The 13,997-nt window shown below is 47.7% G+C and overlaps 1 protein-coding gene across 1 annotated transcript in view; it reads left to right on the plus strand.

The window, feature by feature from the left end:
- Positions 1-13,256: 13,256 nt before the first annotated feature.
- Positions 13,257-13,997, plus strand: part of MRPS18A (mitochondrial ribosomal protein S18A) — a 17,634-nt gene continuing 16,893 nt past the window's right edge. The window contains exon 1 of the mRNA XM_018574349.1: positions 13,257-13,397. Within this exon, the coding sequence (XP_018429851.1) occupies positions 13,280-13,397 (118 nt within the window). The 5' untranslated portion in view covers positions 13,257-13,279. The remainder of the gene's footprint in view (positions 13,398-13,997) is intronic.

Raw genomic sequence — 13,997 nt, forward strand, 5'->3', positions numbered from 1 at the left:
TCACATCAGGGACCCACTGACTATACACAGAGGGGACACTCACATCAGGGGCCACCACTATACATAGAAGGGCCCACCCACACTATACACACAGAGGGGACACTCACATCAGGGGCCCACACTATACACACACAGAGGGGACACTCACTCACATCAGGGGCCCACACTATACACACACAGAGGGGACACTCACTCACATCAGGGGCCCACACTATACACACACAGAGGGGACACTCACTCACATCAGGGGCCCACGCTATACACACACAGAGGGGACACTCACTCACATCAGGGGCCCACACTATACACACACACAGAGGGGACACTCACATCAGGGGCCCACACTATACACACACAGAGGGGACACTCACATCAGGGGCCCACACTATACACACAGAGGGGACACTCACATCAGGGGCCACATTACACACAGAGGGGACACTCCATCAAGGACCACACCAAGCACTGACCGCACTATGCAATGTGTCAATACAAAAACGTCTTCAAGCTCAGGGCAGCTCCCTGACACCTCCGTACAGTTCACTCCCTACCGCCACATCACACACCGAGACACAGACAGCTCCTCCCTCTACACCGGGCCATAAGGGGGCTTCCTCCTCCCCTAAATACTCACACCAGAGCCCGGCACTCCGCTCACCTCCCAGCACGGAACACCGGAGCCTGCGCACACTGAGCACTCACTTCCAATCAGCGATCAGATTACTGCCAACAACAGCCAATCTCACATCGCTGTATAACACGTCCCGCCCTATTGTTCCGTGCCCTAGCCTGTCCCTTTTCGCTTAAAGAAACTTTCCTTCAGCCCCGCCCACTTCGCCGGTCGACTATCTATAACAGAATTGCTTGTTTGCTGACATGCCCTCCAGCCCCGCCCATTCATCTTTGATAGCTCCGCCCATCACCTGGGAACTTCCTGATTTTACCCCGCTTGTCAAATATATACTGTATACTGTGTATTTTTATATGTAAATATTAGGGTTGCACCGATATATCGGCCACCAAAAGATATCGGGCGGAAATGGCACTTTTGGCTAAATGCCAAAAGTGCAATTTTTCTGCTGATACAGGAGCGCATCCGTGATTTCTTTCTTCCCCGCTGGGCGCTGCTCTGTCTCCCAGCGGGGAGGAGAGAAAGTGACAGTCGGCCGAGCGCTGCGGGAGGAGAGCGCTTTGTTTTTTTTGGGGGGGGGCAAAAAAAATCTTGCACCTGGTTGGGGGAGAAGTCCGGGCTCGCAGTCTCCGCTCTAATTCATCCCAAAGGTGTTCTATGGGGTCATGTAACAAGGATAGCCGAGTGCTGTGGATGATGTACAGTATCTCCTGTGCGCGCATGCGCAGAAGTTACATCATCAGTGGCCACCCAATGGCTGAAGAGAACATTTTAGAACCTGGAAGCGTCAGAGGCGGAGATGGTGGCAGTGGGGGAGCATGCTGCGGACAGAAGATCAATCCAACAGTGCTGGAGAAGGGCACACTGTTAAGGTAAGTGTGCCCTAATGTGCACGTATTGCCCCCCCCTGCAAGGGTTAAGTGCTCATTTTGTCTAGGGGGCTCAAATTAACCCAATTTACTCACTTCTTGGTCTCATGGCAGTCAGCGATCACCTCTCTTCCCCTCCGATCTGGCTATGGAATGGCCCTCTGTGTCCTCACATCTAATGCAAGTCAATGGACCTGCATAAGACGTGATGATGTCAGTGCTCCTTAGAACCCCGGAGACCATCCAGAAGGTGGAAGACTGAATTGCCCAGCAGGGACTCGCTATTCGTAAGGAGTCCCCTTCTCTCCATGCGTCCAAGCATCTTGCAGAGTCTGATCACCTGGAGGATAAACAAATTAGTTACATTGTATCCACAAGCTCTCAATAATGATTATGATCTGTATCTAGTTTCATGACACATCCTTGGGCAGGTTTTTTTTCCCCACAGGTTTATTATCATTTAGCTGCAAGGAATACAATGTGTACAAGTTATGTTTTGATTGGGAACATGTTTCTTTATATCTGACATTTTACTTAACAGGTTGTAACAATGTGGATGAATAAGAGTCCTCTGAAGATAGCACTGGATTGGACTAAAAAAAGAGTTAACCAATTGTGGTCACAGATTGTATTGGGGTTGCTATACTCTTGGTTCGATATGAAGGGAATGGTCCTGCATTGGAGGCAGAGCCGTATCTGGAGGAAATAGCAGCTATGGCAATACTGAAATTCCTAAATCTGACACCCATATTGTAGATACAGTAACTTTACCATAATATCAACTCAAAGATGCAAGTCAAACTCTTATCAGAGTCCCCCTTCACAGCAGAGTACCCAGAGCTCTCCCTTTATCTTAGAGTCCCCCTTTACATCAGGGTCCCCAGAGTTCTCCCTTACATCAAAGTCACCAGAGCTCCCCTCTTAGATCAGAGTCCCCCTTTACATCAGAGTCCCTCCTTACATCAGAGTCTCCGGAGTCTCCCTTCAGAGTCTTTGGAGTCTCCCCTTACATTAGAGTTTCCTTCAAATAGGAATCCCCTTTTACATCAGAGTCCTCAGCATTCCCCCTTACATCTGGGTCCCACTTTACATTAGGGTCCCTCCTTACATCAGACACTGAAGTAAGAGGGGACGCTGGGTACCCTGATGTAATGGGGGGACTCAGTGTCCAGAGTTCCCCCTTTCACTAGAGTCACCAGAGTCCCCTCTTACATCACCGTCCCCAGAATCTCCCTTACATCACAGTCCCCAGAGTTCTCCTTTACATCAGAGTCTTCAGAGTGCCCCCTGATATCAGCATCCTCAGAGACTCCCTTGACATCTTTATATCAGAGTCCCAAGGACTCTGATGTAAGGGAGGACTCTGGGTATTCTGATGTAAGGGGGAACGCTGGGGACTCTGATGTAAAGGGAGATGCTGGGGACTAGTGCCCAGAGTTCGCCCTTACATCAGACGCCTCAGAGTTCCCCCTTATTTGATAGTCTCGAGTTCCACCTTATGTGTCTCTTGCAGTAGCATACTTGAGCGGGGGTGGGCAGCTGATTGAGGCGGGCGGCCAGCAGTCACTTCAATTAATATGTAGAGTTACATGCTGGCAATGGCAGGGACTCGGGAGGCAGCACGCCATTGGTTGGTTGGATGGAGGAACATGGAGGAGAAAATGGATGGGCACGCATGTCGCAACGGTGAAGCCCGTTCCATGCTGCTTCGATCCGTGCACAGATCCCCTGCTGATCGAAACTGACAACTAGGGTTGCCACCTGTCCCGGATTCATTTGGACAGTCCGGGTTTTGAGTCCTGTATGTGCAGTGTCTGGGTTTCAGCGGGCCTGAAACCTGGAAACAGCACATACAGGACTCAAAACCTGGACTGTCCAGATGAATCAGGGACAGGTTGCAACCCTACTGACAACACCCACCTGAAACCTACCTACCGCATGGCTGCTGATCTCTATGCATCACACTGTTTACTTGTTTGTTGTTTTTTTTAAGAACTCACAAGTGACATTTCATTATGTTCTATGGGCGCAGTGCGGTGCGGTTGTACAGTGTCACACTACGCTGTCTGCACAAATGTACCACATGCCGTACTTTTTTCAGCACACAACCTCAGCGTGGTGGTGTGAGCTCTGCCCATCTGGAATGGGGCAAATTTCCTTTTCTTCATTGCGGCTGCGCTAAAAAAAAACACTGGGTGCACTGGGTGAGGACGGAGCCCTCACATAAACAGTTACAGATCGTTAAAGATTAAAGATCTTTAACAGTTAAAGATTTCAATTTATTAATCCACTATACGTCTTGGTGCAATCTCCCCCTCTCCTTTACATGAGGATATCATCTAGTGCGGACCTGGGCATTTTGCGGGTCATATCCAACACCATTGTCTGTTCCTGTCCGGCCCTCAGTGGCCGGACAGTGGATGCGCTGGCTTCCAAGGCGTTGCTGCACAGTCGATTGCATTGCAGTTCCCAGTACCGTGCGTTAATCGTATGACAAACTGGGACTGGGGCTCGGGTAATGACTCGCCGGTTCGCTTCCTAATTGGCCAGCTTCTCCAACTAATCAGGAAGCCGGGCAGCTTGCTCCCTCATCACCCTTGTCCCAAGTGATGAGGGAGCATGGATCTGGCTTCCCGGCCAACCAGGAAGCCGGGGGGCAGGTCATGACTTGCCCCTCAGCTCCCTGATTGGCCGGGAAGCCAGCTCCATGCTCCCTGTTGATGAGGGAGCATGGAGTTGGCTGCCCCGCCAATCAGAAAGCCAGGCGCAATGACTCGCTGCCCGGCTTCTTGATACCAGAAGTTCCGGTATCGGGATAAGCATCGGGAGCATGTGGGTGAGTACGAGTACTCACCAAATATTCGGTATGGGCACCGATACCAATACTAGTATCGGTATTGGTGCATCTCTAATTGCTACTGTTATTATTACACAGTTTCTCGCTGCCCTAATAAACCCCTATCCATTTTTACTGGTGTGCCGGTGAGTGTTAGGTTTGGTTGAGGTTGGGTCATCACTGGGTACACAGCGAGGAACCAACAACCCAGCAGCTCCTTTGGGAGTCATCACTACACTGTAAATCAGAGAAATAAAACTGCAAAAACTGGCCCCAAACTGACTAATGAGCTTGCAGTTGGTAGAAATAGCGCTTCTCTCTATATGTCAGGTGACCACAGTCAATGAACGGTGTTTGCCAAATCTGCCACATCTGGTGACTCACAGTCAGTCCAAGTAGCAGTTGAGTCCGGCAACAAAGTCAATGCACTCCCAGATCTGCAAAGATAATTTGCAGCCAGTAGGAATAGCGCCTCTCTCTGTAGGGGCGATAAAGCTCATTCCAACTACCAATGTCTCAATGAAGGTCTCTGCCTCCAATGACGGGTATTTTTAGCCCTGGACATTCTTGTGATGTCACTTGCGCTGTGACATTATGACATGGCCATTGACCATGTAATAATACTGGATTGGTACCCTGAGTATTTTATTTTTCCAGTACACTGCATTTGTAGAGAGACCGGCTGTTCAAAATGGCAGACCGCCCGCGAAATCTCCCCCCCCCCCCCTGAATTTTATACAGTAACAGACAATAAATTCCCTTTTACTTAGATTGTAACATTTGCTTATCATCTGTTTGTATTATCTTGGCTTTTTATGGTAAACCTTTTACAGAGGGAAGATCTCACAGTGGAAATATGTGTTTTCTAATCCAGTTTAGTAATGCGCCATATGTGCTCGCGCTGTGCTTCAGACCGTATCATGCTTTTATGTAACGTGGCCACGTGGTGTCACTGTTGCTCCGGATTTTTTCCTGCCTGGGATGGATTTTGCTTGTACAATGTAGAGCTTTGCACCTATGACATTGGAGTAATATATCACATTCCTGGCAAAGGGCCCGTACAGAAATAAGGAGAGAATAACAGAGATAAGGCTAATTATCTGCTGAGGCCATGTTCATATTTACTTTAAGTTCTACTGTAGCCGCATGTCTATTCCTCTTATTGCTGCACCATGTAATATTCCCCGACCAACAGCCCTGCAGCGTTACCACCAATGAACCGCACAGAACAGTCGGCGGTCTACTCTAACCTAAGGTTTCCAATACCGGCATTGTCTTCCTCCCAGAGGATCATCGGCTGTATAATAGCAGGGATGTAGTTTTACTTATTGCCTAAATCATGTTATTTTACCCGGGCCTTGTCTCTGAGGAGTGAGGCTTGGAAGAAAACGTTTAGGGATTTGTTTTTGCGAACACAAAATTTGTGGAGAGAATCCACTGGCCTGTTATAATAGCATTACCTAACCAATGTGGACTTAAAGGGCCAACCTGCACAAAACCAACAGGCTCCTGTGGATCTACACCATTCAATTGAATCACCAACCAACCACCATCACCATCAACCTTCTAGATGTCATGGAGACTCCAGAGGTGAGACTGCTACACCTGTGTTCCCAGCGCTGCCTACCTGCTACACCAAACATGAGTGGATTTCATTACTTTTGTTGGATTTTTCATTAAAGTGCACCTGCCCGCCATTTTATCAGACAACCTTGGCACTCAATATGAATCCCATCATGGCTTTGCCTCCGGTAGTCATGTCTAGGGTTGTCAGTCTTGCAGTGCCTCGCAGTTCCACAACAGCTGGAGTGCTGAGGTAAACCCCTGGTTTACAGGTTTACATGGACCACTTAATGAGTACCTTCCTGACATGTCACTACATAGAGCCAATGTATCATTTTTCAGAAAAGCTTGTGCTCCACTCCAGATCCTCCTATAGATACAACCTAAATATAGAGCCATCAATCCAACTGTCACTCCAGAGCCTCCTATAGATACATCCCAAATATGAAGCCATCAGTCCAACTGTCCATCTAGAGCCTCCTATAGATACATCCTAAATAGAGAGCCAGTTATCCAACTGTCCACTCCAGAGCCACCTATAGATACAACCTAAATATGGAGCCAGTTATCCAACTGTCCACTCCAGAGCCTCCTATAGATACATCCCAAATATAGAGCCATCAATCCAACTGTCCATTCAGAGCCTCCTATAGATACAACCTAAATATAGAGCCATCAATCCAACTGTCCATTCAGAGCCTCCTATAGATACAACCTAAATATAGAGCCATCAATCCAACTGTCCATTCAGAGCCTCCTATAGATACAACCTAAATATAGAGCCACCAATCCAACTGTCCATTCAGAGCCTCCTATAGATACATCCCAAATATAGAGCCATCAATCCAACTGTCCATCCAGAGCCTCCTATAGATACATCCCAAATATAGAGCCATCAGTCCATCCAGAGCTTCCTATAGATACTACCTAAATATAGAGCCATCAATCCAATTGCCTATCCAGAGCCTCCTATAGGTACATCCTAAATATAGAGCCATTTATCCAACTGTCCCTCCAGAGCCTCCTATAGATACATCCTAAATATAGAGCCACCAAACCAACTGTCCATCCAGAGCCTCCTATAGGTACATCCTAAATATAGAACCATTTATCCAACTGTCCATCCAGAGCCTCCTATAGATACATCCTAAATATAGAGCCACCAATCCAACTGTCCATCCAGAGCTGCTGGTTTATAGACCAGATATATACCTATTTATAGACTGTGAATCGTTCTCTTTAATTCCTAATGTCCACATCATGACAAAACAGCACTGAGAAAAGCTATGCAAAATACACAATACTTGCAAAACAAATTTGGGTTTTCTTCTTCCGGACCGATCTTAAGAAGCTAAACTTGATAGGTTCGCCTTTTTTTTAACCTGAACATCTATATAAGGTCATGTACGCACCCACACACATCGCCCCTATAGAGAGATTTGGGTTCTATGACATGGGACTGCCTCGGGCAGGAAGGCCGGTCTCTCCTGGCAGCTGACAGAATAACATAACTGGATCCAGGAGGGATTATTATTAGGAAACAGAACATGTGCCTTCTCTGCTTCTCATTATCATGCTTCTTGGCCCGCCGATCGGACAGACAAAACATCTCCATTCAGTGTCAGCTCGGAGGACCTTCTGCAGCTTCTCCTCTGAGCTGACTTCTTCTCAAACTTACCTTTGCCTTATATTCCTTTATACTTTATATTATTGAATGAGGAACTAAAGTCTGCACCGTGGTTGATGAGTTTTTGCCATAATGTGCAAGTATGCACAGCATAAACCCTACTATAGAGGACTTATGTCTTGCAAATAAAGCAGAAAAAACAACCGGCTGCGGATCTTTACAAAAGTTTATTGATTAAAACAGCTTGCAATTCACAACTTGACAACCCCGCTGATGCGTTTCAGCTTATACGGTATCTAGGACAGGGGTAGGCAACCTCAGCACTTCAGCTGTGGTGGAACTAGAAGTCCCATGCGGCATTGCAATACTCTGACAGCCACAGGAATGACTGCCGAAGACAGAATAATGATGGGATTTATAATTTTACCACAGCGAGTGTGCGGAGGTTGCCTACCGCTGCTCTAGGAGCTTTGATTGAGACTTTATAGGCTGAAACGCATCAATGGGGAACCGCACCCCACATCGTTCAATACACCTTTGTAAGGATCTGCAGCTATATGAGTGGACATGAGCTGTTAAGGAGTTTTGGGCCCATTCACACCACATCCAGATCATCTCCAGACCAGAACAGATTGTTTCCGGACCCAAAATGCATCCTAATGTATCCCTATGCTATTTCTGGCCTCTGTTCACACCAGCGCAGTCCGTTCCAGACCAAACCAGAAAAATACTGCATGTCTCATTTTGTCTGGTCTGGAATGCACTGGAACTGTGGGCAGGTTCACACCATTTTCCGGACCAGATCTGGTCTGGAAAATGGTGTGAACCTGCCATTATGGACAAGAAGGACCAGGAGGCAGAGCAGTTTCTTCTTGTTGGCAAGTTGCCTCTCAAAGTGCCCCCCTTGAATGCCATTGTCGCTCCATCACCGTCACTGACATTTTTGCCCAGTTATTATCCTGGTTTAAGGCCCTCAGCCATATTAACTGGGTGGCCCAGGGCAGATGGGAGCCCGGTCAGGAGGCCGGGGCCCGCACCAGAGATGGAGGAGGCCGGGCCCGGCAGCGGTGCAGGGTCTTAGGTGGGCTCTTCTAGGTCTATGGTGGGCTCTGCAGGGTCTATGGTGGGCTCTGCAGGGTCACTCTCAGGTGGGCTTTGTGGATGTCAGGTGGGCTATGTGGGTTCTCAGGTGGGCTCTGCAGGGTCTCTGGTAGTTGCTTGATCTCAGTTTGGCTGTGCTGAGTCTCAGGTGGGCTGTGCAAGGTCCCAGGTGGGCTATGCGGGGGGTCTCAGGTGGGCTGTGCAGGGTCTATGGTGGGCTCTGTGGGGTCTATGGTGGGCTCTGCAGCAGTAAAGGGTGGAGTGATATGTTCCAGCAGGAGCAGAGCTACAGAGAAGGAGGCAGCACAGGCACGGGAGTGTGTTCTGGAGGCAGGTACTTTTTTTGTGTGGGGGTGGCGGATTTGGAGCCCCATACAAAATTTTGCAATGGGGCCCTGTGATTTCTAGTTACACCCCTGACCAGTATATAATGATTATTATATAATTGGCCAAGTTTGGTGACATCTGTAGGCTGCCTTGTACTTCCAGTCCAGCTCTGATCGCGAAGCGTCCCTATCCAGCATGGCTTCAGTGGCCTGTTTGGGGTTAATCTCTGGAACGAGTCACATGACAGGGGGATGAATAATAATAAATGTGATTATTCCAAAGCAATTTCGCTGTTAAATTAATGAGATGGCTGTGTTTATACTTAGGATCAACTAATGAAATTGTTATGTTGTGAAACAAAACATTTCCTTGTGTATAGCTCAGTCACACGACTGCCACCTCGGCCTTCTGCCTCCACGCAGTGTCACAAAGCAAGACTGGGAGGTATGGACAGCCAGTTCTCTCCCCTCACGTCCAACCTCTGTTATCTACACTTGGCCATATTATATAGGTAAATATGAGAACCAGAGGGGATGGTATAAAGCAGGGGTTCTTATTTGGGGGGTATTTATACCCCATGGTGGTATGGGAACCAAATTATTATTTTGTTCCCATACCCACACCATTTGGGTTCCATAACCCCATCATTTGGTTACTGTACATCTATGGGAACAAAATGATGGGGTATCGGAACAAAATGATTAGGGGATATGGCAACAAAATATAAAAACATAAAATATAGGAACAAAATGAGGAGGATTTGGGAACAAAACAATGGGGTTTTGGAAACAAAATGATGGGGTATAGGAAGCAAATGATGGGGTATGGGAACAAAATTATCGGGTTATGGGAACCAAATTATGGGGGTATAGGAACTAAATCATGCGTGTATGGGAACAAAATGATGGGGTTATGGGAATAATATGATGGGGGTATAGGACCCAAATGATTGGGATATAGTAACTAAATAAAGGGGGTACAGGACCAAAATGATGGGGACCAAAATGATTTAAATAGTTTGGACTTGATGGACTTATGTCTTTATTCAACCTCAAATACAATGTAACTAAATGATGGGCTTATTGGAACCAAATGATAGGGGTTTAGGAACTAAATAAGGGGGGTATGGGAACTAAATGATGGGGGTATGGGAACTACTGTAAATGATGAGGGTATGGGAACCAAATGACGTGGATAAAGGAACTGAGGGATGGGTGTATGGGAACAAAATGATGGGGGTATGGGAACCAAACGAGGGGGGTATGGAAACTGATTGATGGGGGCATGGAAACTAAATGATAGGGGGCGGGGCATGGGAACCAAATGATGAGGTATGGGAACAAAATGATGGGGTATAGGAAACAAATGATGGTTTATGGGAACAAAATGATGGGGTATAGGAAACAAATGATGAGGGTATGGAACAAAATGATGGGGGTATGAGATCAAAAATATGGGGGTATAGGAACAAAATGATTGGGTTATGGGAACCAAATGATGGGGTACAGGACTCAAATGATGGGGGTATTGGAATTAAATGATGAGGTTATGGGAACCAAATGATGGGGGTACAGGACTCAAATGATGGGGGTATTGGAATTAAATGATGAGGTTATGGGAACCAAATGATGGGGGTATAGGAACTAAATCATGCGCTTATGGGAAAAAAATTATGGGTTTATGGGAACAAAATGTTGGGGGTACAGGACCCAAATGATGGGGATATAGGAACTAAATAATGGGGGTACAGGACCAAAATGATGGGGTTATGACAACTAAGTGATGGGGTTATCAAAACCAAATGATAGGGGTTTAAGAACTAAATGATTAGGGTATGGCAACTACTGTAAATGATGCGGGTATGGAAACCAAATTACGGGGATATGTGACCTGAGTGATGAGGACATCGGAACTAAATTATAAGGGCGTGGGAACTAAATGATGGGTGCATAGGACCTAAATGATGGGGGTATGGGATTGGATCTCTGAATAAGGAGGCATCATAAATTGGAGATGCTGTTGACCAAGGTTGGACTAGGAAGTAGATTTCCTTGCGGGTCATTATCCTCTGATAGATCTGAAGATTTCACAAGCCGAGGTTACTCAGGGAGGTTACTCAGGGAGTCAGGGAACTCGCCCGGCTCTGTTTGTCTGTATTGTTTTTCTTCCCTTCATGCCGTATCTGGGTGGGAAGGAATCATATCCAGTTCGTTCCCTCTACGTGTGAAGCCAGTTGTCTGAGATCCAGTCTGGCTGGAATTCTCCTCCGGCTTTGCAGGACTGGTGAAGACAGAGGACTGCAGGGCTCTGGGGTAGACAATTCTGAGTTGGCTCTGACAATTTTTCAACAGTTAAATACAAGTTATTTCAGAATAAGAAAACTTTGAAGAAATGTTTGTAATGGTTTGAAAGCTTCTGGGAAAGGAAGGCGGCTGAAGTCCCGAGTGTAAAGAACCGTGCACTCCGGTTCTGCTGCAAAGAAAACAATCTCCTCCAGTTTAGTTGAGTGAAGAGTGAAGCAAACTTTGTTGGAGGTCCAAACCTGTTTCTGTTCTCTAGAGTCGTCTTTCTTAACTGGGGTGTCGTGGCCCCCTGGGGTGCCTTCTGACTTCCTCAGGTGTGGCTCTAAATTTTCATACAGCACCATGTGTTTCTATGGTGCAGGAGGGCCACCAGTACCATGGAAATGAATGATGCTAATCCGCGGTGCTTGAGATCCATTCATAAAATGATGGGAGTTCTGCTCCACCTCCTGCCCTCCACCATGCTGCCACAGCTGCGTTCTGATGTGAAGGGGGGACTCTGATGTGAAGGGGGGACTCTGATGTGAAGGGGGGACTCTGATGTGAAGGGGGGCCTCTGATGGGAGGGAGGACTCTGATACTCTGATGTGAAGGGGGGACTCTGATGTGAAGGGGGGACTCTGATGTGAAGGCAGGACTCTCATGTGAAGGAGGACTCTGATGTGAAGGGAGGACTCTGATATGAAGGAGGACTCTGATGTGAAGGAAGAGTCTGATGTAAAGGGAGGACTCTGATGTGAAGGGAGGACTCTGATATGAAGGTGGGACTCTGGTAAGAAGGTGGGACTCTGATATGAAGGAGGACTCTGATGTGGGGGGGATCCCCATTTTTTTGCTTTAGGTCCCCCTTAAAATCAATACCTCGCTGCTATCTGGGATAAGGGTCCGGTATGGATTTTGAAGGGTCCACGCGTCGTTTTTGGGGTATAGGAAACAACTTATGGGGTATATATATATTTTTTAGACTGGGGCGCCACAAGATTTTTCATACTTTTGAAGGGTGCTGTGAGTGTGCAAACGTTGAGAAACGCCGCTCTAGATTCCATGATAAATGTTCTGAAATCTTTCAATGCTGGCCACAGACAGCTCCAATCTAAGCCAATTCCTGCTGAATAAGCCGAAATTTGAGCCATGTATCGCGCTGCGAGCACCACCCGGCCCACCAAAAGTCATCTGAGACAGGTGAGGAATTACCGGCTGGATGGTGACTGCGTCCTTGTAGATGCGGCCACACTTCGGGTTTACATCTCTACAAGGATGAAACTCTCAATGCAGTAACCATGAAGACAATTAATACAAGCAGCATAAGTATCTGAATGTGACCCGGTATCTGCCTTTTGCAGTCCCAGTAAAGCAGGGCTGGTGTGTGAGAGGAAGAATCAGTACAATGAGCCAATCATTTCATGTGCTGGCAAGAAGCATGTTCACAGGAGGAAATAGCAGAGTGATAGAGAGATGAGCTCATCACTATACTGTTTCTCCTTTCACTGTCCAGTCACAGGCTGGGGGCAGGTCCAAGATGACCTGGGCTCAGAAGAAGTGGGCTAAATGACTCCGGCCGTCAGGCTGAGGACATCCAGTATAAGAATACTGCAGCGGTAAATTTCTATTTTCTTTCCCAGTCTTTTGTCAGTGGCAATGTTACATAAGGGCAGGTTACTACCTCTCACTTTTCTTCCTGGAACTCTGGCACATGTGATAAGGACATGTGAGCATGTACATCATCTCAAGGGAGGAAAATGCCTTTTCCTAAGCTGAGATTTCCCAGCAATGCTCTGCTGATCCCGAATCCAGTGTTGGGTTTACAGAAAAAACTCACAGGATTAGTGTACTTTGCACAGTGTCCTGCAAAGGGAGGGGCAGAATAAGGGCTGACATTACTGTTTTGGCTCTGCTGCCCATGACCAAAATGGCGCTCTTGCCTCTCGTTGCCAGGGAAACCGGCGGAAGCGGAATTTGACGCAGGCAGCTAGTCTCCATGGAGATCGACGCAGGAAGCGGAAGTGACGCTTTCCGGAGAAGATGGCGACTCCCAGCTTGCTGCTTTCACCTGTCAGTCGGCTCCTCCGGGTCGGTTTGGGGCTGCTGAGCCCGGCGGGATGGAGACCATTAGCGGTGCCGAGCCGGGGCATGAGAGAGTGTGAGTGCGGGAGGGTGGGAGAAGTCACGTGATGGGGGGAGGAGGAACTGGTTGACCTCCAGGACATGATGGGTGCTGGGCGGTGGTGTTCTACAAAGAGGACCTGTCATTGATCATTGCATGGCTCTCCAAAAAAACATTCTGCGGGCTTCCTCCTGTCAATATTGCTGTGTGCAGGAAGTTTTGTGTGTAGTATAAGTGAGATGTTATAAGAAAATCAGCCACTTTCTTGTCTCTCACCAAAGGGTCGGATTCTATGACATCAGACTTTTCTCCTTATTGGAGGGTATTACCGTACCCTCCCCCATCATGGTCGCAGGGAGTAGAGACTAAACGTGAAGCCGCACCGTGACCCCATTGTGGCACAGTGTGGGCCCTGGGAGCAGAGAGTTAGAGAGTCAGGGACTTTGTGGATGCAGAACTGGCCGGGGGAATAGAATGGGGCCAGTGGGCACACTGTGTCCAAGGACACACAGCTGGGGTGCACAGAGCAATCCCTTGGGTGAATCGAGCACATTGAGGGGGGGCCTGGGGTGTGTTGAGCAGGACCTAGGGCTGCATAGAATGGGGCTGAGGGGGCAAAGTGCAATCCAGGAGGTT

Source organism: Nanorana parkeri, unplaced genomic scaffold, assembly GCF_000935625.1.
Source record: "Nanorana parkeri isolate BGI_ZX_2015 unplaced genomic scaffold, ASM93562v1 scaffold2894, whole genome shotgun sequence".
In the NCBI taxonomy this organism is placed as follows: domain Eukaryota; kingdom Metazoa; phylum Chordata; class Amphibia; order Anura; family Dicroglossidae; genus Nanorana; species Nanorana parkeri.